The 23,791-nt window shown below is 50.5% G+C and overlaps 3 protein-coding genes across 3 annotated transcripts in view; 1 reads left to right on the forward strand and 2 right to left on the reverse strand.

Moving 5' to 3' along the window:
- The window catches only part of C15H20orf173 (chromosome 15 C20orf173 homolog), a 23,956-nt gene extending 19,161 nt beyond the window's left edge, over positions 1 to 4,795 (reverse strand). Inside the window, exon 1 of the mRNA XM_089896803.1 lies at positions 4,549 to 4,795. The gene's annotated coding sequence lies outside the window, so the exon portion shown is untranslated. The remainder of the gene's footprint in view (positions 1 to 4,548) is intronic.
- ERGIC3 (ERGIC and golgi 3) lies at positions 4,717 to 17,952 on the forward strand. Its single transcript, XM_022592558.2, has 13 exons — positions 4,717 to 4,859; positions 4,996 to 5,066; positions 5,187 to 5,274; positions 5,496 to 5,615; positions 9,643 to 9,736; positions 10,580 to 10,745; positions 10,871 to 10,928; positions 15,484 to 15,515; positions 16,299 to 16,395; positions 16,472 to 16,536; positions 17,251 to 17,387; positions 17,465 to 17,520; positions 17,727 to 17,952. Exons 1-13 carry the CDS (start codon positions 4,772 to 4,774, stop codon positions 17,804 to 17,806), a joined length of 1,152 nt encoding a protein of 383 aa, XP_022448266.1. The 5' UTR covers positions 4,717 to 4,771; the 3' UTR covers positions 17,807 to 17,952.
- A 1,711-nt stretch (positions 17,953 to 19,663) lies between these two features.
- The window catches only part of LOC111184295 (fer-1-like protein 4), a 48,022-nt gene continuing 43,894 nt past the window's right edge, over positions 19,664 to 23,791 (reverse strand). Inside the window, 10 exon segments of the mRNA XM_089895430.1 lie at positions 19,664 to 19,967; positions 20,074 to 20,174; positions 20,262 to 20,300; positions 20,302 to 20,518; positions 21,066 to 21,233; positions 21,235 to 21,303; positions 21,500 to 21,524; positions 21,527 to 21,639; positions 22,820 to 22,924; positions 23,443 to 23,602. Coding sequence (XP_089751556.1) covers positions 19,781 to 19,967; positions 20,074 to 20,174; positions 20,262 to 20,300; positions 20,302 to 20,518; positions 21,066 to 21,233; positions 21,235 to 21,303; positions 21,500 to 21,524; positions 21,527 to 21,639; positions 22,820 to 22,924; positions 23,443 to 23,602 — 1,184 coding nt within the window. The 3' untranslated portion in view covers positions 19,664 to 19,780.

Here is a 23,791-nt window from a genome sequence, read left to right on the forward strand (position 1 = left end):
AAATGTATGATTCAATAATTGTCAATAAATATATACAGTTGTGTATCACTACAATCCAGTTTTAGAACATTTCCATCAGAGATCCCCATTCGCATTTGCAGTCAATTCCACTTCTCATTCCAGGCAACCACTAACCCACCTTCACTATAGATTTGCCTTGTTTAGTCATTTCATATAAATGGAATGATAACAGTATGTAGTTTCTCATATCTGACTTCTCTTCCTCAGCATAATATTTTGGAGTTTTACATTGTAGCACGCACCAGTTGTTAACTCCTTTTTTGTTGCTGAATAGTATTCCATTGTGTGGATAGACCACGTTTTGTTTATTCACTCACCAGTTGATGGACATTTGGATTATTTCCACTTTTTGACTATTATGAATAATGCTGCTATGAACATTTGTTTACAAGTCTTTGTGGGAACATGCCTTTTCATTTCTCTTGGACAGCTGGGAATTGCTGGTTTATACGTACATTTATTTTATTTTATTTTAATTTATTTATGTTTGGCTGCATTGGGTCTTTGTTGCTGCACCCGAGTTTTCTCTAGTTGCAGCAAGCGGGGGCTACTCTTTGTTGCAGTGCGCGGGCTTCTCATTGTAATGGCTTCTCTTGTTGCGGAGCACAGGCTCTAGGCGCACAGGCTTCAGTAGTTGTGGCACACAGGCTCAGTTGTTGTGGTTCGCGAGCTCTAGAGCACAGGCTCAGTAGTTGTGGCACACGGGCTTAGTCGCTCCGCGGCACGTGGGATCTTCCCGGACCAGGGCTCCAACCCAGGTCTCCTGCATTGGCAGGTGGATTCTTAACCACTGCGCCACCAGGGAAGTCCTGTACATTTATATTTAACTTTGAAAAAAAATATTTCGAAGTATTTTCCAAAGTGGCAGCACCATTTTACACTGTCACCAGTAATGCATGAAGGCTGCAATTTTTCCACATTCTCACTAACATTTATTTTTGTCTGTCTTTTTGATTATAGCCATTCTAGTGAGTATAAAGTGGCCTCTCATTGTGGTCTTAATTTGCATTTCCCTAATAACTGATGATTCTAAGCATCTTTTCATGTGCTTATTAGCTAGCCATTCATATATCTTTTTAGTGATATATCTATTCAAATCTTTTGCCCATTTTTAAATTGAGTTGTTCATCATCTTATTATTTTTAAGAGTTCTTTATATATTCTGGATATGTCTGTTATCATATATGATTTGCAAATTTTTCCCCAGTCTGTGGCTTGTACTTTCATATTCTTTATTTTTTACTGAATATAGTTAAATTACAATGTTGTGTTAATTACTGCTGTACAGCAAAGTGATACATATACATATATTCTTTTCCATTGTGGTTTATCACAGGATATTGAATATAGTTCCCTGTGCTATACAGTAGGATCTTGTTGTTTATCCATTCTATATATACCAGTTTGCATCTGCTAATCCCAAACTCCCAATCCAACCCTCTCCCATCCCCCTTCCCCTTGGCAACCACCAGTCTATTCTCTATGTCCCTGATTCGGTTTCTGTTTCATAGATAGGTTCATTCGTGTCATATTTCAGATTCCACATACAAGTGATATCATATGGTATTTGTCTTTCTCTTTCTTACTTTACTTAGTGTGAATCTCTAGTTGTGTATTTTCAAATCCTTAATGGTATCATTTGAAGTGCAGAAACTTTAATCTTGGTGGAGTCCAATTTATTATGTGGATCATGCCTTTGTATCATATGATTTGCCAACCCAGGATCGTGAAGGGTTAGGGGTTACCTAGGTTCAACATAGTTTAGTGGTCGAGCCAATGATTGGTTGTAGGTTATGCTTAATTAAACAACTTGTGCTTATAATTCTTCTGCCCTTTACCAGTGGATCTCCATGTGGTTTGGAGAACACATTGACGATTCAGGCAGTTTACAAATTCACCCCCTTTTGCTTTCTGCATGCTCAGGGTCTCACATTCAGCCAGGGATGACTAGATATCTAGGACACTCTCCAATCTCTCCTGAGCATGTGTATAGGCTTATGCAAGTGGGCAGCCTTCCAGACCACCAGGGATGCATGAAAGCTTATTAAGACCCACTATGGCTATCTTGTTCCCAGATTTCTCTGTTAAACTTCTGGCTGGCTTACTGGTCTGTTGCTTGTTCCAACCAGTATCATGACCTCAGGATAGCTGCAGGGTTGGCTTTCCTTGATTGCTTGCCACTAGATTGCTATTATTTTCAACATCCACAGGCAAGGGTTTTCCAAGCTCTGCTCCAAATCAAATCAGCCCCTTCCAAGGGCAAATCTCCTTGTGCTCACAAACATCACCACTCTGGTAGGACTGTCACCACAGAACTGGAGTGGGGAAGATGGGAGCAGTCACTGCCTAAAATGCCATGAAATCTCATTGTTCTTACTGAGCTTTGATAGGTTCTCTCAGATAAATGCTTCTCAACTTGATGTATGCCTTTGGTCAATTTCCAGAGTCCTAAGGTGATTGCTATGGCAATTTTGTATAGTTTCATCACTGTTTTTTGTTTTTTTTTTAAATATCTGGTTTTTTTTAATTTTATTTATTTATGGCTATGTTGGGTCTTCGTTTCTGTGCGAGGGCTTTCTCTAGTTGTGGCAAGCGGGGGCCACTCTTCATAGCGGTGCACGGGCCTCTCACTATCGCGGCCTCTCTTGTTGCGGAGCACAGGCTCCAGACGTGCAGGCTCAGTAACTGTGGCTCACGGGCCCAGTTGCTCTGCAGCATGTGGGATCTTCCCAGACCAGGGCTTGAACCCGTGTCCCCTGCATTGGCAGGCAGATTCTCAACCACTGCGCCACCAGGGAAGCCCCCATCATTGTTTTTTTAAAGAGAGGATTTGCTGGGCTTCTCAGTCATTCTGGAAGCCCCATCCCTTAACCAATATGCTCTCAAACCACTGTTAATTTTTCTCTTCTATTATTATAAAATATTTCAAGGACACTGTAGTGAACAATATAATTAACAGCACTAGAGTTATGAATATGACATTATATTCATTATATAATGAATATAATGACATTCACGTAGCCACTATCCATTTTTTTTCAGATCTTAACATTTTCTCTGTTTTTCGTGTTCTGGTGTCTAGGTGTGAATATATGCTTATTTGTTCCGTTTGAATAGATTCAGGCTTCTTGAATATGAAAACTCATGCCTTTCATCAATTCTGGCTAATTCTCAGTCATATCTTTCCAATATTGCCTCTCCCTCATTCTCACTACCTGCTCCTACTAGAACTCCTATTAGTCATATGTTGGATTTCTTCATTCTGAAACTTTTATATCTATGATCTTATTTTTCTATACTACATGCTGGGTAATTTTTCCAACTCTTTCAGTTCCATATTTCTCTCTTTAATTTTGTCTAATTGGCGGCTTAACTCACTGATTTTTGAACTTAAATTACTATATTTTTCATTTCTAGAAATTATTTTACATTTAAATTTATTTTCAAGTATTCCTTCTTCTTTACATTTTTATTGTTTCTTAAATATCTTTAATCACTATAAACTTACTGCTTTATAGTTTTTATCTGAAAGTTCTATGATCTCAAGTTGATAAGCATCTTATCATGCTGATGATGTTGTCTGTGAATCTTGATCATGCTGGATTGTGTCCTCATATGTTTGTAACGTTAGATCAGGTGCTCATTTTTAGCAGGGTTTTATCCTTGAGAATGCTATGTGGCTTAAATTGTGTGTTCCCTCAGAGCAGTTTCATGTTTGCATCTGCCAGGTACCCTCAATTTTATGCTAATTTCTCTGCTTTGGAGCTTTCAGACTAAGCAGAGAATATAAATCCAAACCTCAAATGTGAGGACAGGCCTGTGATTATGATGTCACGGCAATGTTTAATTTTTCTGTGCTCTTGTGTTCCTATCCAGGACACAGGTTGAGACACTCTCAAGCCTTCTCTTTTTCTTCCTATACAAGTGGATAATTTTTTTCCAGACTAACCTTTTCCTATGGGTCTAGCTCGGTCGGGACTCCATCTTTTTATTGAGGCCTCATCTGGCTGTCATCTCCTCTCTATGTAGGCATCAATATCCAATACCCAAAGAAGACCCCCACCCCTAGCAGCTGGGCCTGTGAGCCATGGCCGCTGGGCCTGCGCGTCCGGAGCCGGTGCTCCGCAACGGGAGAGACCACAACAGTGAGAGGCCCGCGTACCGCAAAAAAAAAAAAAAAAAAAAAAAGTCACACCTACTTTACAGAGATGATTCTCAAGCTGTAACTGCAGGGAATCACCTGGGAGCCATTCCTAGAGTTTCTGATTCATCAGGTTTGTGTCGGGGCACGATAACTTGCATTTCTAACCAATTCCAGGTGATAATGGGGCTGCCGCTTGGGGAGACTGAAAACCACTGTTCTAGGAGCTTCCAAGTTCCAAGAGTCTCATGTGAAACTCGAGGCGCAGTTCCTGGCGCAAGGCAAACGAATGCTGCTATTACTGTGTCTACCCGGCGGAGTCCTCCTCCGGGGACCCTGTTCCGCAGAAGACCTACCCCCCACCCCGCCTTCCCTCGCTCCCTTACCGCTGGAGCCCTCTTTAGCCGCTGGACAGTAGTGCCGACAGCACGGATGGGCGGGGCGGCCTGAGTGAGAACAAGGGCGAAGGGTGGGGCCGAGCGTACGCATTGCTGCGCCTGCGTGCGGCGAGGGGGCGTGGCTCAAGCTCGGCCGGAAGCGGGCGGCTGCAGAAGCGGGCGGCTGCAGGGGCGGGCGGGCGGGTTGGCGTCCTCTTTCCCGCTGTTCCCCATGGAGGCACTGGGGAAGCTGAAGCAGTTCGATGCCTACCCCAAGACTCTGGAGGACTTCCGGGTCAAGACCTGCGGGGGCGCCACGGGTAGGCCGTGGCGGGGTCGGGGTGGCGGGGAGTGGGGTGTCCTAGAGGTTGGCTGGGGCGCCTGGAACCTGCCCGGCCTGCCAGGGGCTGAGGAAGAGGAACAGAGGCCCTCCTGACCCTCGCTCCCTGCCCGCAGTGACCATTGTCAGTGGCCTTCTCATGCTGCTACTGTTCCTGTCCGAGCTGCAGTATTACCTCACCACTGAGGTAAGGGGCGGGGCCTAGTACGTGGGCGGGGCTTGACGTTCTAGAGGTAGGTGCTTTAGGGGATGGGAATGGGGAAAAAGAGGCTTGGGGCCAAATCTTACTGAGGTCGTCCTGCCCCAGGTGCATCCTGAACTCTACGTGGACAAGTCACGGGGAGATAAACTGAAGATCAACATCAATGTGCTTTTTCCACACATGCCGTGTGCCTGTGAGTACCTCACCATGGGTGGGAGTTGCAAGTCCCAGGGTTCTCAGGTGGGCTTCCAGGTTCACACCTCCAGCCTTAGGTTCTGGACAGGACTCCAGGATAACCTCCTTCCCCTACTCCACTGCTGCCCCAAGACAAGCCCAGCATCCCCATTACCCTCCAAAACCCAGATTCCCTTGCCCTTAGGTTCCCAGTACCTTACCCTGATTTCCTGCTTCCAGATCTGAGCATTGATGCCATGGATGTGGCTGGGGAGCAGCAGCTGGATGTGGAACACAACCTGTTCAAAAAACGGCTAGATAAGGATGGCTTTCCCGTGAGCTCAGAGGCGGAACGTCATGGTAACTGGGGGGAAGAGACCAGATCTCAAATCCCAGAGCTGGACAAGCCCAAGCACTACCTTCTGGCAAGTGGGCTGTGACCGGCCCAGTGACAAATGAAACATCTAGGACCCAGAGAAGTCAAGTGGCTTGCCTAGGGTCCCCCAGCTATTAAGAATCAGAGTGGGCTGAAATCCAGTTTTCTAGCCTAGTATTTAGAAGAGCACTCTTCAGGGCTGTCATTCTCAGAGGTCCCCAATCCCTACCTGTTGTGGTCTGAGTAACAAAAGTTTGAGGATGGGTCCTATGTGCTGTTGCCTTGGCAGAACTCCTCTAGGTGGACCCACGCTTCTCTGGGTGTTGCTTCCCTGTCCCATAGACTGACTTCAGCCGTGAATGCTCTTCCCTCTTGGAATGAAGGATGGCTTAAGGTTGAGTTTGTTCTTGGGTTAGATTGCCTGCTTTCGGATGTAGCTTCGTCTCTTGCCGTCTGTGACCTCAGCTATTAAGTGGTGATAAACAGTTGTACCCACCACGTGGAATTGTAGGATCAAATGAAGTAATATGTGTACAATGCCTAGTACAGAGTGTCTGTTCACTTTTAGCTTCCTTTCTTCTCTCTGGGTGTCCTCCCAATGCCTCCATTAAGTCAGTTTTCCTCCATAATAAAACCTTCCTGAAAGCTATGATTTTTCACACCTTAGGGATTCCTCTGTTGGTGAGCTTTATCATTTATTTGTTCAACAAATATATGTTGAACACCAGTAAAACCAATAGAATTGGCTGTAGGATTGGGTGTGGGGTCAAGGTTGATTCCAAAGCTTTGGTCTGAGGAAATGAATGACTTGATGACCAGAAAGGAGGAAGAGGATTTGTGTGTTTGGGTGGGAGAGGTGGGGGAATATATATCCACTACTGCATAACAAGTAACCCCCAAAGTTAGTGACTTAACACAACAAACATTTTCTTTTCAGTTTCTATGGGTCAGGAATTCGGGAGTGACTTGGTTGGGCTGTTCTGACCATTGCAGTTGGCAACACGGAGGTCACTGGAGACTGAAAGGATTAGTTTTGATACTGTTGGGGATGAAAATCTAACCAAAGAGTAGAAAAGCAAGTGGAGACATCAAGTATAGATGACCCTTCCAGGAGTCTTGCTGTGAGACAGAGCGGAGAAGTAGGGTGGAGGCTGGAAGAGAGTGCATGCGGGTTGGTAGGTTTGGTGTTGAGATTAAGTGAGGTTCTGTTGCTTCTCTTTCTTTAGTGGAAATTGAAAGCAAAGTCATTAGCTAAGAGTGGAGAAAGGGGAAGGGATTTTGGAAGCCCAAGGAAAGGGGAAAAGATATAAATTAATCATCGTAGGGAATGGGATAGTGAACTGATTATTGAAAGGAAGTAGGATTGCCAGGCAGTCTTAAGGGAGGCACAGGAAAGAAGTAGGCACAGGGAGTTGAACTCAACTAGGATTTGAGTTTTGCTAGACTTGTACGACAAAGGGAGAGAGGAACAAATGACTTGTGATTATGTGCAAGAGAATAATTGCAGCAGTGGACCAGAGAATTTATTTTCCAGCCTTGTAGAGATATAATTGAAATATACCATCGTGTAAGTTTATGGTATACAACATGATGATTTAACATACATATTTGTTATAAGATGATTACCACAATAGGGTTCCCTAACACATCCATTACCTCACAGTTACCTTTTTTGTGTATGTGGTGAGAACGTTTAAGATGTACTCTCAGGGGCTTCCCTGGTGGCACAGTGGTTGAGAGTCCGCCTGCCGATGCAGGGGACACGGGTTCGTGCCCCGGTCTGGGAAGATCCCACATGCCCCGGAGCGGCTGGGCCCGTGAGCCATGGCCGCTGAGCCTGCGCGTCCGGAGCCTCTGCTCCGCAGCGGGAGACGCCCGTGTACCGCAAAAAAAAAAAAAAAAAGATGTACTCTCAGCAACTTTCAAGTATACAGTACAATATTGTCAACTATAGTCACCATGCTGTACATTAGATCCCTAGAACTTATTCATCTTACAAGTGAAAGTCTGTACCCTTTGACCAACATTTCCCCATTTCCCCTACCCCCCAGCCCCTGGCAGCCACCTGTCTACTCTCTGTTTCTATAAATTTGTTTTTTTTAGATTCTACATATAAATGAGATCATACAGTATTTGTCTTTCTCTATCTGACTTATTTCCCTTAATATAATGGCCACAAGGTTTATCCATGTTGTTGCAAACGGTAGGATTTCCTTCTTTTTAATGGCTGAATAATATTCCAATATATGTATATGATATATATAAAATATTCTAATATATATGATATATGTAATATTCATTATATATATACACACCATATATATATATACACACCATACACACACACACACACACACAGACAAACCACGTTTTCCTTATCCATTCATCTGCTGAGGGACACTTAGGTTGTTTTTTTTCTTGGTTGTTGTGAATAATGCTGCAATAAACATGGGAATACAGATATCTCTTCAAGATACTGATTTCTTTTCTTTTTTTGTATCTATACCCAGAAATGGGAGTGCTGGAACAAATGGTAGTTCTATTTTTAATTTTTTGAGGAACTTCCATATTGTTTTCCATAATGGCTGTACCAATTTACACTCCCACCAACAGTGCACAAGGGTTCCCTTTTCTCCACTTTCTCATCAATACTTACTTCATTTTTGTTTTTGTTTTTTCTAATAATAGGTATTCTAACAGGTGTGAGGTGATATCTTGTGGTTTTCATTTGCATTTCTCTGATGGTTAGTGTTGTTAAGCACCTTTTCATGTTCCTGTTGACCACCTGTACGTCTTCTTTTGAAAAATGTCTGTTCAAGTCCTTTGCCCATTTTTAATTGAATAAATTGATTTTTTTGCTATTGAGTTATATGAGTTCCTTACACGTTTTAGATATTAACCCCTTATCAGATATATCATTTGCAAATATTTCTCCCATTCCATAGGTTGTCTTTTCATTTTGTTAATTGTTTCTTTGCTGTGCAGAAGCTATTTACTTTGATGTAGTTGCACTTATTTTTACTTTTGTTGCCTGTGCTTTTGGTGTCATGTCCAAAAAACCATTGCCAAGACCAATATCAAGGAGTTCTTTCCCTATGTTTTCTTCTAGGAGTTTTATGGTATCAAGTCTTACATTTAATTCTTTAATCCATTTTGAGTTAATTTTTGTGAGTGGTATAAAAGAGGGGTATAATTTCAATCTTTTACATGTGAATATCCAGTTTTCCTGGCACCATTTATTGAAGAGACTGTTCATTCCTCATTCGGACCATAAAATTTAAACACGGAGGGAAGTGACGATGTGAAGGGGTGATAGTGTCAGTGGTGTCAAAGAATTGGTAGATTCTGGGTACCAGAGAGAGTGATGTGGGAAAATGAGGGTAAGATTGAAGATTGGGATACTTGAAACTGAATTTTGGAAGGTTTGTGGTAACTGGTAATAACTGAGTATGGAAATGCGTGGCTGAGGTTTGGATGACAAAAATAGAAAGATTATTGGAGGACAGGAGATCAGGGTATTGAATATTGAAATCACCAGTTATGTTGAGGTAGTTAAAGGCAGGGAGCCAGGTGCAGAGAGAGCAGTCTGAGGACAAGCACCATAGTTAAGGGCTTACACTTTGGATTTAGAGCTGAAATCTGCCACTTACTGTGTTGCATTGGGTGAAATCACTTTTCATCTCTGAACCTCAGCACCTTCTCAAGTAATATGGCGATAATAACCTCCACCTTCACAGTCATTGTGGGGTTGAAAAGAGACAATATATGTAAAGTACAGCGACCTGTACTCAGCTAATATTTAGTATTCACTGTTATTGTTTTATTACTATTATCGTTATTAAAAGAAATAATATATGTGTAGAAATGCTTAGTGCCTGACACATAGTATACATGATGTAAATATTAGCTGTTATAATGTTTATTAACCCAAAGGGCCCATGCAAGGGTTAGGGGTATAGATTTCACTGTGCCTGCCCCCAGCTGATGCCCCTGCCTCTGCCCTCCCCTTAGAGCTCGGGAAAGTTGAGATGAAGGTGTTTGACCCTGATTCCCTGGACCCTAATCGCTGTGAGAGCTGCTATGGTGCCGAGACGGAAGACATCAAGTGAGCCAGGGTCGGGGGTCGGGGTGGGGGGTGGGGAGCTGGGCCCCCATCAGGTGCTTTTTGTCAGTCATCCTCAGCCTTTGTTGGACTCTGTGGTTTAGACCAAGAATTTAGACGGGACGGGACAGGCTGCATGCCTTGGTCCCTGATCCTGGTGCAGGCGACTGAGGCTCTGTGGCTAGGCCCTACCTGGGGGCTGCAGAGCTGGGGACGAAGTTGAAGTGGTCCTTGCTCTGGTTCAGAGGTAGTCTCTGGAGTCCAGCTGCCTGGGTTCTACCCATGGGTCCTTGGGCCAAGCTACGTAACCCTCTCTTGTGAAGGGGGACCATAATGGCACCTTTCTCACAAGAGTCACATAAGGAATATGTATGTAAAGCAGTGAGATGGCAGGCCCAGCCCAGGTTATTAATTAAGCCTTCCATATATGGTAACTGCTGGTTTGTGTCTCAGGCCCTGACCCGTGAGAGGCTGATTCACCAGGTCTAGGGCAGGGCCTGGGAATATGTATTTTTAAAAAAATTTTTTAGGTAAAATATATATGACATAAAATTTACCATTTTAACCATTTTCATATGTGCAATCCAGTGGTATTAACTACATTCATAGCATTGTGCAGCCATCACCACAATCTGATCTAAAAGTTTTCATCACCCCAAAGAAAATGGGAATATGTATTTTTAACAGTCCTGCTGCCACTGAGGAAACATACTTTGAGAACACTGGATGGTCAGGGCTGAGGCTGGCAGAGGCTTCATTAGTGGGCAGAACTGCTTTATTTCCCAAGGTGCCGGCACTGTTTCTGTGCCTCTTTGACATTCTCCCCCTGCACCTCCTCCCCTACAGGTGCTGTAACTCCTGTGAGGATGTGCGGGAGGCATATCGCCGTCGAGGCTGGGCCTTCAAGAACCCAGACACTATTGAGCAGTGCCGGCGAGAGGGCTTCAGCCAGAAGATGCAGGAGCAGAAGAATGAAGGCTGCCAGGTGTACGGCTTCTTGGAAGTCAACAAGGTACAGGAGGAGCCGAGGTGGGACAGGGCCAGCTGGGCTGTGGGTTGGCCCCACTCCACTGTGAATCGAGGGGACAAAGGGAAGGGAGGAAACGGCTGGAGAATGAGAGGGCATCTCCCCTACAGGTGGCGGGAAACTTCCACTTTGCCCCCGGGAAGAGCTTCCAGCAGTCCCACGTGCACGGTAAGTGACCCGACATCAGCTGGGAGCTTTAGCCCCTGGACACCTGGCGAGTTTGAGTGCCCCTTCGGCTGCCTCCTGCTCTATTGTCTTTGGCCCAGAGCAGACCCTGAACCCAGGACAGCAGTTTGGTAAACAGTTAAGAGCACAGGCTGAGGAGCCAGACTGCCTGGCTTCAGATTTCAGTTTTAGACCTTACAGGCTGTCTGAAACTTTGAGAAATTTCCTTAACTTTTTGAGCTTCAGTTTCCTCCTTTTTAAAGTGGGGATGATAGTACTCATCTCCTATGCTGTTTGGGCAGGTTAAAGATGATAGCACAGAGCCTGGCTTGTGGTAGGTATTTATTTAAATGGTAGCCCCCAGTATCAGATGACCTGTGTGTGAGGCTTTGGGGGAAGCAGAGCTGGTTTGGAACCCAGGTTCTGCCTCTCCCACGCTGTGTCGTATTTAGTACGTATTGAGCCCTACTCAATTTCTTCTTCTATAAAATGGGCCTGAAATAGTGCCTACCTTACAGGGTTGTTCACAAGGATGAATAAATGAGATTTATTCTCATTCATTTATTCATTCGTACATTCACTAGATATTTGGTAATCACCTGTTGTGCGCCATGTGCTAGTCTAGGTGCTAAGGATACAGCAGTGATCAAAACAAAGTCCCTGGGACTTCCCTGGTGGCACAGTGGTTAAGAATCCACCTGCCAATGCAGGCGACACGGGTTCGATCCCTGGTCCAGAAAGATCCCACATGCCGCGGAGCAACTCAGCCCGTGTGCCACAAATACTGAGCCTGCGCTCTAGAGCCCGGGAGCCACAACTACTGAAGCCTGTGTGCCTAGAGCCTGTGCTGCGCAACAGGAGAAGCCACCGCAATGAGAAGCCTGTGCACCACAATGAAGAGTAGCCCCTGCTCACCACAACTAGAGAAAGCCCACACGCAGCAATGAAGACCCAATGCAGCCAAAAAAAATTTTTTTTAATGAAAAAAAAAGTCCCTGCCCTCAGAACATTCTAGTAAAGAAACAGACAATAAATAAGTATGTAAAATGTATATCAGATGCTATTAGGTAACTCAAACCCAAAAAAGGCAGGATAAGGATGATGGGGCCGAGAGGTTGGGTGAGACGGTGTGTGAGTACCATTCCATATCAGGTGGTCAGGGGAAGACTCTGATGGATGACATTTGAGTGAAGACCTGAAGAAAGTGAAGGGACCGGCCATGTGGATGACGGGGGTGAGGTGTTTCAAACAGAGAGAATAGCAAGTGCAAATCCCTAAGGCAGGAATGTGCTTGGTGAACTCAGGGCACAGTGAGGAAGTGAGGGTGGCCGGAGCACAGTTAGCCGAGCTGCGTGGTTAGCAGTAAGATGAGGGAGGTAACAGGGCCCAGGAGGGCACTGCAGGGACTCGGGCTGCTGCTTTGCATGAGATGGAAGGCTGTCGTGGGGCTCTGAAGAAGAGGCACGTGATCTGACTTAATTTTGAAAAGACAGGCAGCCCTCTGCTCTGTGGAGAAAACGGCGGGCCCGGGTGGGGGGTGTGGCGGAGGAGGACAGAGGCAGAGAGGCCGATCAGGAGGCTGTTAACGCAATCGGTTCAGGCACCAGGTGATGGGGGCGGGGCCAGAGTGGTGGTAGATGTGGTGAGAAGTGACTGCGGGTATTTTGAAGGTGGAGCTGCTGATGGATGCGAAGGTGAGGGAAAGAGGAGTCAAGATGACACCGAAGTTTTCTACTTGAGTAGCGAGAAGGATGAAGTTACCATTTAGTGATGGGGGATGACTCAGAGGAACAGGTTTAGATGGTTGGAGTGGGGGTCATAAAGCCACTTTCAACATGTTTGGACCAGTGGGATGTGGGTGTCCTTTTAGACACCTCAGATGTCAAGAAGTTGGCCATTCAAGTTTGGAGTTTAGGGGAGAGGTCTGGCCTAGAGATACAAATGTTGGAGTCATCAGTGTATTAAAACCATGGGACTGAATGAATCACCTCTGGGTGGAGGTGAGGGTAGATGGAGAACAGGAGAGCTCAGGAGCCTAAGCGCCGGGCCCCAGCATTAGAGGACAGGGCATCAGGAGGAAGCAGCAGAGGAGACTGCTAAGAAACACCGAGGAGATGAGAGCGTGAACCAGACATCCTGAAAGCCAAGGGATGAAAGTGTTTCCAGAACCGTATCAGATGCTTCTGGACATCAAGTACAACGACCATTGGGTGTATAACGTGGCAGTGGTCATTGTGACCTTAACAGAGCAGTTCGGGTGAAGTGCCAGGAAGCACCACTGAGTGGTTCAGGAGGGAATGGGAGAGGAGTGGAGCCAGTGAGCAGAGGCAGCGCTTGTGGGGTTTGTTCTAAAGGGAAGGGAGAGAGTGGGCTGTGGCTGGAGGGAAATGTGGAGCCACGGGGGGGGTTGTAAGATGTGTGATGTAGCAGTGTGTTAATATGCTGTCGGAAGTTACCTCCTGAAGAGAGCAGAAGCGATGCTCCGGAGATGAGAGAGACATTTACTGGAGTGAAGTCCTTGAGAAGGAAAAGGAAGACAGAATGTAGTGCCTTAGAGGTGTAGAAAGCCCCAACTTGGCAACAGGAGGAAGGGCAGATCTACACAGGTTTGGGTAGGTTGGCAGCTGAAATCACCAGGAATTGTGACAGGACCATCGTATGGGAGAGCGTGACAGTGGCTACAACTCTTGAGAACTGGCATGGGAGGACTGACCGGCAGTTCTTTGTGGATCTCCAGCAAACAGATGGGGATGGGAGGTGGTATAGTGTTCCAGGAGCTGCAGACCTGGAGACTTTTAGGGAAGATCAAGGGACAGTGATCTGAAAATGGCATTAAGGAGCAAGGAGGACCTCTCTTAAGGCCAAGGAGGAGGACGGGTGTGGGAGAGAAATAGTCACTGCTTGAGGCCTGCAAGGGAGATAGTGCTCTCAAGGGAGAGCTGGGCTGCCGCCAGAGCACAAGGCGGAGGGAAGGTTTGGAGGCTGAAGATGTCGAGGTTTTGCTGATGAGTAACAGGGCACGTGGAAGGGTCTGGGACGGATGGGAGTCGGGATTATACTAAGAGGATGTACAGAGCTACATGGTGACAAGAGTCCAGGGGATGAGAGATGACCTGGCAGTCCTGAGCTGCCCGGTGACGGAGGACAGCAGGAGTAACAAGCCTGATGGAGATGGCCCTGCTGGTCCTTAAGGCAGTTGGGGATGAGGCTGAGTGTTGGAGAGGAGCAGGCAGGTGGATCTGGAGGGGGCCGGGGAAGGGTGGTCTTACTGGGATTAGGAAGACGATCAGCGTGGAGCTGTGGGCACAGGGCCTGCAGGTGGTGCATCTCTGCTTCTCTTTCTGGGCTGTTGTCATAGTCAGGGAGCCCAGGGCAAAAGGCACTCCATATCCTAGAAGGATGTTCGAAACACAGAACTACAGTTGCCCGAGGCCAGAGGCTGAATTGAAGGCCTGGGAGCTAGTTTCTGACATTATGTTGATTGGGGAAGAAAAGGGGAAGACTGTAAAGTTTACCAAGTACTTTCCCATCTTAGATCCTGCCTGGTCCTCAGGACAGCCCTGTGCAGAGGGGAACACCAAGGCTCAGAGAGGACAAGTGATTTGCCCAAGGCCACACAGCTAGGAAAGTGACTCTGGGCTCTAGGTCTTTTGTTCTTCCTAGGCCACCATACTTCTGCCCCCAAGCCCCCTTGCCCTCTTCTCTGGCCAGGGGAGGGCTCCTTTGGGGAGGGGACCAGGAGGAGGCTTGTTAGCTGAGTCCTGACCCTGCTGCTGAGGCAGGAATATCCAGTCTTCCCTTCTACCACATATCTTGGTCTGTAATTCTCATAGTTCTTGTTGTGAAGCTCTGAATCTTTCTTCTCTTCCTCCCTTCTCTCTTCTTCCCTCCCCCATGCTGCAGTACATGCTGTGGAGAGTAAGTGGCCCTGCCCTCCCAGGGAGGCCAAGCCCCCATTTCTGGGGCAGCCTGCCCTCCCAGGATGGGCGGAGGTGTGGATGGGTGGGATGGCTGCCCGGTGACTATAAAAAGCAGTGGGATGTATCTTTTAGGTGGGGTTCCTTGTAGCAGGGAGGGATCAGGGTTAGAGGGCAGGAAGAGCTTGTTCTGGAACAGAGGGTGCAGGTTGCCTGTGGGATTTCCTTTGGTGGGTTGAGGGTGAGGGCAGAGGAGGCAGGGAAAGAGCTTGGACCACATTCTCAGGTCCCACCTCACTCTGGGGTTCAGTGATTGGCCACTGGCTCTCGTTAAACCTGAGTCAGTGGGTTTTCTTTCCTGAGATGCAGGCAGGGCCTTGGTGGGAACAAAGGCCTGGAGTGATGCCCGTGAAGGGCTCCCTGTGTATGTTAGGGAGGAACTGGGGCCTGTGGAGGGCATGGACTCTCACGCAGGCCTGCGGCAGGCCCTCTGACTGCCCTCAAGCAGGGCCAGACTGGTGAGTGAATGAGGGGTAGAGGATGAGCCAGGTGGGTCACAGTCCAGAGGTAGGAGTGAGGAGGCCCAGGCGAGGGTGTGGGAGCCTGCTCCGTCTGCTGACATCTTCTCCCTTCTCTCCTAGTCCATGACCTGCAGAGCTTTGGCCTCGACAATGTACGTACCAGGTAGAAACCATGGAGGGCGGGTGGAGGTGGAAGCATGCTGCTGCCTTCGTTCTCTGTAGAGACATCCTGGAGTGGGGAGCAGATATAGAAAAATAAACCATGTTCTGACAGGGGGTGCGGTCCGAGGGTACTGGCGGTGACTTTTGAACTGAGATCCGCGTGGGCTGGAGACAGGGGATGAGCTTGGACAAGAGCATCCGGGAAGAGGGAGCCTTGGGGTGAGGTCAGGAGGGTTGGGGCACTTCTCAGGAACAACAGGGCCATGTGGTTGGATGAGGATGAGGCTGGAGGGTTGGCAGGCCGGCCGGGGGGTCTGGACTTTCTCCCAAGCAGTTGGGAGGCTGTTGGCTTACCTTAAGCAGGGTTATGACATAATCAGATTTGCACTTTTTTAAAAGATCCCTCTAATGGCTGTTTGATCTAGACAGGAGCAGGACAGGCGCCAGAGCTGGGAGATCTGGGGTGCCTCCAGGCAAAGCCAGCACCTGCCACACAGGGCCCATGTCCAGTCTGTGCTTGGCTAATGGGTGGGTGCAGCCAGAGCCTCAAACTCTGGAGCCCCAGGAGCCCCCAGACCCTAAGGAAGGACTTCCTAGGTGGGGTGGGGGTGCCTGTCTCAAGCAGGTTCTCCTAGGCAGGGCCCAGCCCTTGGCCCATCTCTACACACCAGACCCAGGTGCCCCTGTCTGCTCCTGTCTGAAGAGCCTTAGAGAGGGAGGGGCCTTTTGGGGCCTCGAGTGCTCCAAGACCCAGGAGCTGGTGTTTCTTGCAGATCAACATGACCCACTACATCCAGCACCTGTCATTCGGGGAGGACTACCCGGGCATTGTGAACCCCCTGGACCACACCAACGTCACTGCACCCCAAGGTACCAGCCTGGGAGGTAGCCCCCAGCTACCCAAGCCCTGCCTGCACCCACGCCCAGTGCCCTCTTCTCCCTGCAGCCTCCATGATGTTCCAGTACTTTGTGAAGGTGGTGCCCACGGTGTACATGAAGGTAGATGGGGAGGTGAGTCTGAGGGAGCTCAGACATCCAGGCACCCTCTTGGTGCCAGGCACCTGAGTTCCTTCAAGCTGGGAAGCGGAGTCCTGCTCTTATCCCCATATGATGGGTGACAAGGTGAGGCTCAGAGAGGGTAGGTGATTTGCCCTCACAGCCAGAGCTCAGGCCCCAGGCTGTCAGATTTCAAAGTGCTTTACCTACTTGCCCAAAGTACCTCCATCCACTCCTCCCGTGTCCACTCTCTGTCTGCCTCACTGTCCCCCGTTATCTGCCCTGAGCCAGGAGCTAGCAAGGTCAACCCTCCCGTGCCCCTTCCTCCCGTCTCTGCTGTGGCCTGTGGAGCAGCATCTCCGCAGACTGGTAGAATGCAAGGGACTGAGCAGAGAGGAAGTCAGGCCCAGCCTCGCCAGGAGCTTGTGGTACAGCCTTGGAGAGTTGCTTCTCGCTCCTGGACCCCCATTGAGAGGGTCCACCAAACGTAGCTGGGATTGAGAAACTGTAAAGAGCTGGTGACTGGAGGGGAAGCTGGGATGGTCAGGCTGGGAGAGGGCATCTAGGTGGTCCCCAGGCCTTGCAGTGTTTGTTTCCAACGTGGGGCCTCGTTTTCTCCTCCACACAGTCAAGGCACTGCAACACCAGGGGTAGGAGCAGGGGTGGGGTGGCAGGGTTGGGAGCCAGGTCATAGACCCAGCCCTGGCCCAGGCTCCCCTCCCATCCCAGGTGCTGAGGACAAATCAGTTCTCTGTGACCAGACATGAGAAGGTCGCCAATGGGCTGATGGGCGATCAGGGGCTTCCTGGAGTCTTCGTGCTGTATGAGCTCTCGCCCATGATGGTGAAGCTGACGGAGAAGCACAGGTGAGGGCGGGGAAAGGGAGGGGCCTGGGCCGGCAGGGAGCGGGGTGCCTGCTGACCCTCCCCCGCCCCTCTGCCAGGTCCTTCACACACTTCCTGACAGGCGTGTGCGCTATCATCGGGGGCATGTTCACAGGTTAGAAGCTCGAGGGTGTCTGTCTGGGGTTCAGGGCTTGGTGGGGAGTGTAAAGCTTGACTCCCCCCACTAGGTTTTGGTTGAGGGAGGAGGGGCACTTCAAGGGCCAAGGTGGGGGATGCTAGCCTGGCCAGTCAGGTGACAAGGCCCAGATGGCAAGCCAAGAGCCCGCCTGGGCCAGTGCCAGCCCTCGTCTCTCTCCCCAGTGGCCGGACTCATCGACTCTCTCATCTACCACTCAGCTCGAGCCATCCAGAAGAAAATTGATCTAGGGAAGACAACATAGTTGTCCGTCCCTTCCCCCGCAACAAGTCCCTGTTTTCCTTTGGCCTTGTGGTCATTTTCCCAGCCTCTTACCCCACCCACCCCGCACATCCCCTCTGCAGAGTCAGTCGCAGCCCCAGGTTGGTAAATCTATCGATTGTGATAGTACTCGCTGGTCTCTGTGTGGTTCTTGGGTCTGGCTGGAGCGTGGGAACAACCCTCATCACAGCCACTTATCAAAGGCTGTCAGGACTGACTTTGCAGAGCCAGGTGCCCCTGGGAGCCCCACGTGGACGTCCCTGCTTAATAGGACTTGATTCAAACCCGACTGATGTTCACTCCACAGCCCCATAATCAGTCCCTCCCACCGTGGCCTTCAGGCCTTTTGGGTTCAGCCCCAGGGCTTAGATGGACCTGTCCAGGATGAGCTCCCTGGAGTCATCCTGGCCCCCAGCCTTGTGAGTTTCCGACCCCACTGGTAATAGGCCCTGGCTGCAGGCTGGGGATTGCCACCTCAGTGGTGGCTAAAGCTGGGGCCCCTCCCTGCCACCCTGGGCTCAGTCACCTGATCCCCTCCTGCTCACTGACCCTGCGACGTGCCAAGTGCCTGCTGGCTCCTGGTGCCCAGAAGGGTACAGCCAGGTCCTTTGCAATTTCCTGGGTGGACACAGAACTGAAAAACGGGGAGGGAAGGTAGCAGTGGCCATTCTGAAGCAGGGCTAGCATCAGACTCTGGCTCTGGACCTAGTCAGGCCTTCCCATTACAGCCCTTAAGATGTGTGGGGAACCGGCCCTGAGACCTCACCAGTGCATAGCCCAGGCAACCAGGGACATTAGTAGCTGGTCAGTTCAGCCAGTCATTTCTCAGGGAGTTTCAGTGTAAGACAGTAGTGGGGGGAGAAGCGGAGGACAGAAAGCAGAGTAGGGCAATGACAGCAAAACTTCTGGAGGCAGCCGGACATGAGACCCAGCTCTGATGTGGCCACTTACGAGCTGTGACCTTGGACGTATTATTGGTGGGCCCTTGTCTCATTTATGAATTGCAGGTGATATTGTCAGCTGTAGTGAGCCTTGTTTTTTTGGTCACCCGGGAACCATTCCCCCTTGTTAACGGTATCCTGGGTTTCCTCTGGGAACCTCCCTGCCCACTGTCAGCTTGTGTGATTTGGGAAGAGGGCTGATCTCCCACCCTAAGCCCCAGGGGAGGGCCCCAATCAGCATATCCCATCCCACACCCCCACCCCAGTGACCCAGAGCAAGCTAGCATCTGTCAGGCCTAGGAAAGCTTTCTTTCCTTCCGGACATGAGTATGGGGAGACGTGAGGTTGCTGCAGCCGTCCTGCACTTCCGAGGAGAGACCCTGTCTGCAAATGAACTTCCCCTGAGGACTGCAGCGCCAAGCTCAGGCAGAGAACCAGTCCTGGTGACATTGTTTGAACCCTGAGACAAACAGCACCTGAAGCCAACCAATTCCTGGGAATTACAGCTGTGTAAGCCAATAAATTCCCTTTTTGCTTAAGCCAGCTTGGGTTAGGATTTCTGTCACTTGCAGTCAAGTGTCCTAAGTGATCTGCCTACTCTCAGGGTCGGTACAGGTTCACGGAGCACATAAAGGGCTTAGCTGCCATGGAGCAGCAGAAGCCACAGCAGATGGGGTGAGAGGGACCCAGCCGCTGGCAAGAGCAGGCGCAGCAGGTGGGCTGCTCGAGGGCCTGACACCTCGGTGGCCAGGGCTCCTCGGCTGTGACCCGCCACGGGGCCACATGGGCAGCCTCCCATTCTGTGCATTCATGCGCCCGAGGCCACCCAAGAACACATCTGTTCTCTGCCCCTAGTGTCATTTATTATCTGCAGCATGTGTTCAGGGGACAGGGCGGATACCTCATAAGGTTTACACAGAGAAAGCAGGGAACACCAGGATGGTTCCTGTTGGTGGGAAGGACACCAGGGGCAGGAGTTGAGGAGCTGGCATTACGGGATGAGTGTCCAAGGTCAGTCAGGGGCGGTGGAGGGGGCGGACAGTGACCTGGCTGATCAGGCCAGGCCTGGTGTAGGAGATGACGAGGAGGAAGACAGTGATCAGCGCCGCCAGCAGCAGCAGGATGCGCCAGCACCGGCGCCAGACAAAGAAGACGGAGGTCTTCAGCGGGTTCACAAACCAGTTGAAGGAGGTTTCGGGACAGCTGCGGGGAAGCAGGTGGTGTCGGAATGATGAGGAAGCCCCCCAGCTGCCCCCTCCCCCCTCCCCCAGGCTCTGGCCCCGCCTCCTGTACCGCACTGCCCGCACCCTTGGGCTTCTCCGAGGGCTCTGGCTCCTTGTGCCTCTTTCCCACTGGACGTTTCTCAGCCTCCTCCACAGTCAGCAGCTCAAACTCAGCCTCCACCTTCCCCTGGAAAAGGGGCGACGGAAGCCAAGTTCTTAGGCCGGCTCAGGCCTGGCCCCTGCCTGGCCCGGTTCCTGCCCTGGCCGCACCCACCGTGAGGATGTAGACGTTGCCTCCTGAGTCCGAGAACTCTTAAGTCTTCTGGCCGGCCCTTCCTCCTCTTCTTCCTCTTCTTGACAGCCTGAGCCTCCAGCACCCGCAGCTTCACTACAGGCCACCAGCCCCGCAAGCAGCGGCAGCGAAACAGATTACGCCTTGGCCCGGCCCCGTCCCGGACCAGCCACACGGAGCAGAGCTCGGGGCCCCAGGCCCCTCGCACCATGTCCGGTAGCTGCAGCTCCAAGGATCCTGCAGGTCCAGAGTTCTCTGGGTTAGGCAGGAGCTCAAGGTCTATCTGAACCAACCTCCCTCCCTGAGAGTGACATCAAGGAAAGCCGAGCCCAGAGGTAGAAAGTGACAAGATGGCTGAGGGGGAGGGGCAGCACAGCGGGATTGTAAATCGGGGCATCCAAAGTTAGAATGTGGCAGTCAGGCCCCAGCTATGGACCACACACCACAGCCCAAATGTCAGCAGGTTGTCAGACCCTGATGATACAGGGCCCAAGGATGGGACCAGACCGCCAAAGCAGGGACTAAAGGCCATGGAGTCAAGAGTCCAGTGTAACCCGAGCTCAGGTCAAATTAGAGGACTGAGTGGGAGATTTGGGTGGAAATGGAGGTTTTGATGCTCAGAGCTGAATAAGTTCAGTAATTAGGCCAGAAAGCAGACCTAGAGTCTGAAATCCAGGATTGAGGATTGGGTTAGAGTAGGGAACCCAGGAGAGAGGGGACAGGGCAATGAGGGCAGAAATCGGGGCCAGGGGTTGAGGTAGGAGGGCAGCTAAGCAGTAGCAAGGAAGTCGTTCGTTGGTCGAGATGCAGTCATAGTCCCAGACCTGCAGGACCAGCACAGACGGCTGCCGGAACTCAGCTTCCTCCAGGGTGAAGGGTCCAGGCCAGCAACGGACGTTCACCTCTTGCTCGGTGGGCAGGTAGTCAAAGCAGAACACGAAGCGCCATTGAAGTTCCCTCCCCTGTCAGAGAGTTGAAGTGAACGTCTGTCTCCTGCTTGTCTTGCTCCAGCCCCTTCGCCCAGCTGGAGCCAGGGGAAAGGTGCAGGCGGAGGGGATGGGCATCCGTGCTGGACGGAGCCCAGAAACCGGCTCCTCACCTAGCCTGCCCCTCCACTCACCACCAGCCTGGTCCCTCCACCCAGCTCCGGGCGCCATCGAGGGCTTAGGGGACAAAGCTCTGGCTCAGCCCAGGGCCCAAGCCCCTGTTTGAAATCTCACCTCAGTGCACAGCCATGTGCCCGCTAGGCCTGTAGGCCTACCTTTTCAAGTAGATGTCACTCGACATCTCTCCAGTGAGTGGGTTTGCATCATCCAGAACTACATCCTCCGTGTTCCAGATGATGACTCTGAGCTCATAGCTGAGGGATGTATTGGGGGAGGGTTTTCAGACTCTCGAGAGGGGTCCTGGGAGGGGCTGCAGGAAGGACCTGGGCCAGGGCCACTGACATGCATTGAGCACCTGATGTGTGCCCAGCCGGGTGATCAGGATGTCTGTGGTCCCTTGAAGGGACAGCCCCAGGTATCACCGACCACCCCCACCCCCCCGGATGGCACCAGGAATGGTCTGCTGACCCAAGCTGGGCCAATGGGCCTCTCCCGCCCATAAATTTGGAATCAAGACCCTGAAAGGTTGACTCAAAAAGCATCAGATGCAGAGCTGGAGCCACCACAAGCCAAAGTGCTGTGCAGGCAGAGACAGTCTGCAGAGAGACACCAAGTGGGGATGACAGCACGCAGCCCCTGGGGGACAGAAGGAAGGGCTGTGACATTCTTGATCCTACCCCAAATAGCCCTGTCCTTGTCTGTCATGAGGTTTCCTGGATATCTGTTGTTTTCTTTTGCCCCGTATCAATTTCCCCTCTCTTGTTGACAGCACTCTGATTTTCTGTTGGTGACTCCCACTCCACCCCCACTACTGTCAGTCTGTGTTATCCTGGTGGGGCGGACCAACCCCTCTCTGGCTCCAGAGGTTGGTATATCACCTACGACATCACCCAGGACTGGCCAGTCAATGCATTACAGCTCCCTGATCACAAAGGTTGGTTCAGGAATCAGCATTTGACCCAAGCTGGTACAATGAGAGTCAGCTCGAGACTTTTGCTCTAACTGGGAAAGACGTGTTTTTTTTTCCTGCTCAAGTAGTCCGGTTGGTAAGATGTAAGCCTCCACTGTTAAAAGCCACTTGGACCCCAGACTGCATGTCTCCATGAGAGTGACACCAAGGAAAGCAGAGCCCAGAGGTAGAAAGTGACAGATTGCTGACATCTGAAGTGCACACACCCTCCACTCAGAGTAGCTCAGGTCAAAAGGGGGTTAACTGGTATTTGGACTGTTTTAGTTGCAAGTGACAGACACCCAACTCACAATGGCTTATGAAAAAAAAAAAGGGAATTTAACGGCTCACCTATCTGAAGCCTGGATCAGCTCTGCCTGCTTCATGGGGGCCCTTGCACAGGTTTTCAGAGAGCCCTTGTCCAAGACGTGGGCTGTCCAAGATGTGCCCACCCCATGGGAGGATGGACCAGGACTCTCTCTTACCTGATTGGCTGCCGACGCTTGATGTCAACTGGAGGTGGGGCAGGCACATCTCCGGGGAAGATGTCAATCCACACATGAAGGGATCCCTGGGGGCACAGGAAGAGGCTAAAGGGTCTTGCTGGGTCCCACCCCGCTAACGGCCCTGTGGCCAGAGGTTGTGCCTTACCCCACCCAGGTGGAGAGAAGAGCTGGGGTCAAGAGGGCAGATCCTGGGGTATGAGGATGAAGGTGGAGTCTGAACTGGGAATTCCAGGGTTGACGTTAGCCTAAGGGTTCAGAGATGAGGCCCCAGAAGTGGAAGGCTGAGATCAAAAGTAAGATCTAGTGCTCCCAGGTCCAGATCCTAGGAATCTGGGGTAGAGGTCAGGTTGGGAGTGCCAGGTCTGAGCCTTGGTGGCCCAGGGGTGTGGATCCTTCAGAACCAGAGTCCAGGGTGTGGGTATGGGGTCCAGGATGGAAGTCCAAGACTGGAGTGGGGATGCTGGGCACCAGGATCAGGAGCCAAAGTCCAAAGTGGCAGTGCCCAGGTGGAGGTCTTGGAGAAAGGGTGTCCTGGGGTCCCAGGTCCAGGACCAGGTGGGAGTCCTGGGGTTCTGGGGTTGGGTGCTGAGCCCTCCTTCAACTGCAGCAGCCCTGGGCTGCGGCGATGGTAGAGGGGCCGTGTTTCTACATGCTCAGGTACCAGCTGGATCCCAAGCCCAGGCGTCTCCTGCCAGCGCCACAGCACCAGCAATGCCTGGGGCTCCTCGGGGACCTCACTTGCCACCTCGGAGTCCCCACTACCTGCAACAAGAGGTGTGTGAGCTTGGGTTCCGCACAGTTCCCAACTCTCCTCCCTTCCTCCCCCTGCCCTCAGTAGACGCTCTAGGCTGAGGCAGCTGCATCCGACAAACCCACGGGCTGGGAGGGCAAGTCCACAATGCACAGAAAGCTCTAACAACTTTTGCCAGTGAAAAGCCAGCAGTCAGGGGG

Source organism: Delphinapterus leucas, chromosome 15, assembly GCF_059928025.1.
Source record: "Delphinapterus leucas isolate spDelLeu-1000000601 "Yukka" chromosome 15, BTC_Dleu_Yukka2, whole genome shotgun sequence".
Taxonomy (NCBI): Eukaryota; Metazoa; Chordata; class Mammalia; order Artiodactyla; family Monodontidae; genus Delphinapterus; species Delphinapterus leucas.

Excerpts from the sequence above, each read along its gene's own strand:
- ERGIC3 (XM_022592558.2), top strand. The coding sequence starts at position 4,772 with ATGGAGGCACTGGGGAAGCTGAAGCAGTTCGATGCCTACCCCAAGACT. Across the intron at positions 9,737-10,579 it reads GCCGAGACGGAAGACATCAA|GTGCTGTAACTCCTGTGAGG; the intron begins GTGAGCCAGGGT and ends CCTCCCCTACAG. Across the intron at positions 16,396-16,471 it reads CAACGTCACTGCACCCCAAG|CCTCCATGATGTTCCAGTAC; the intron begins GTACCAGCCTGG and ends TTCTCCCTGCAG.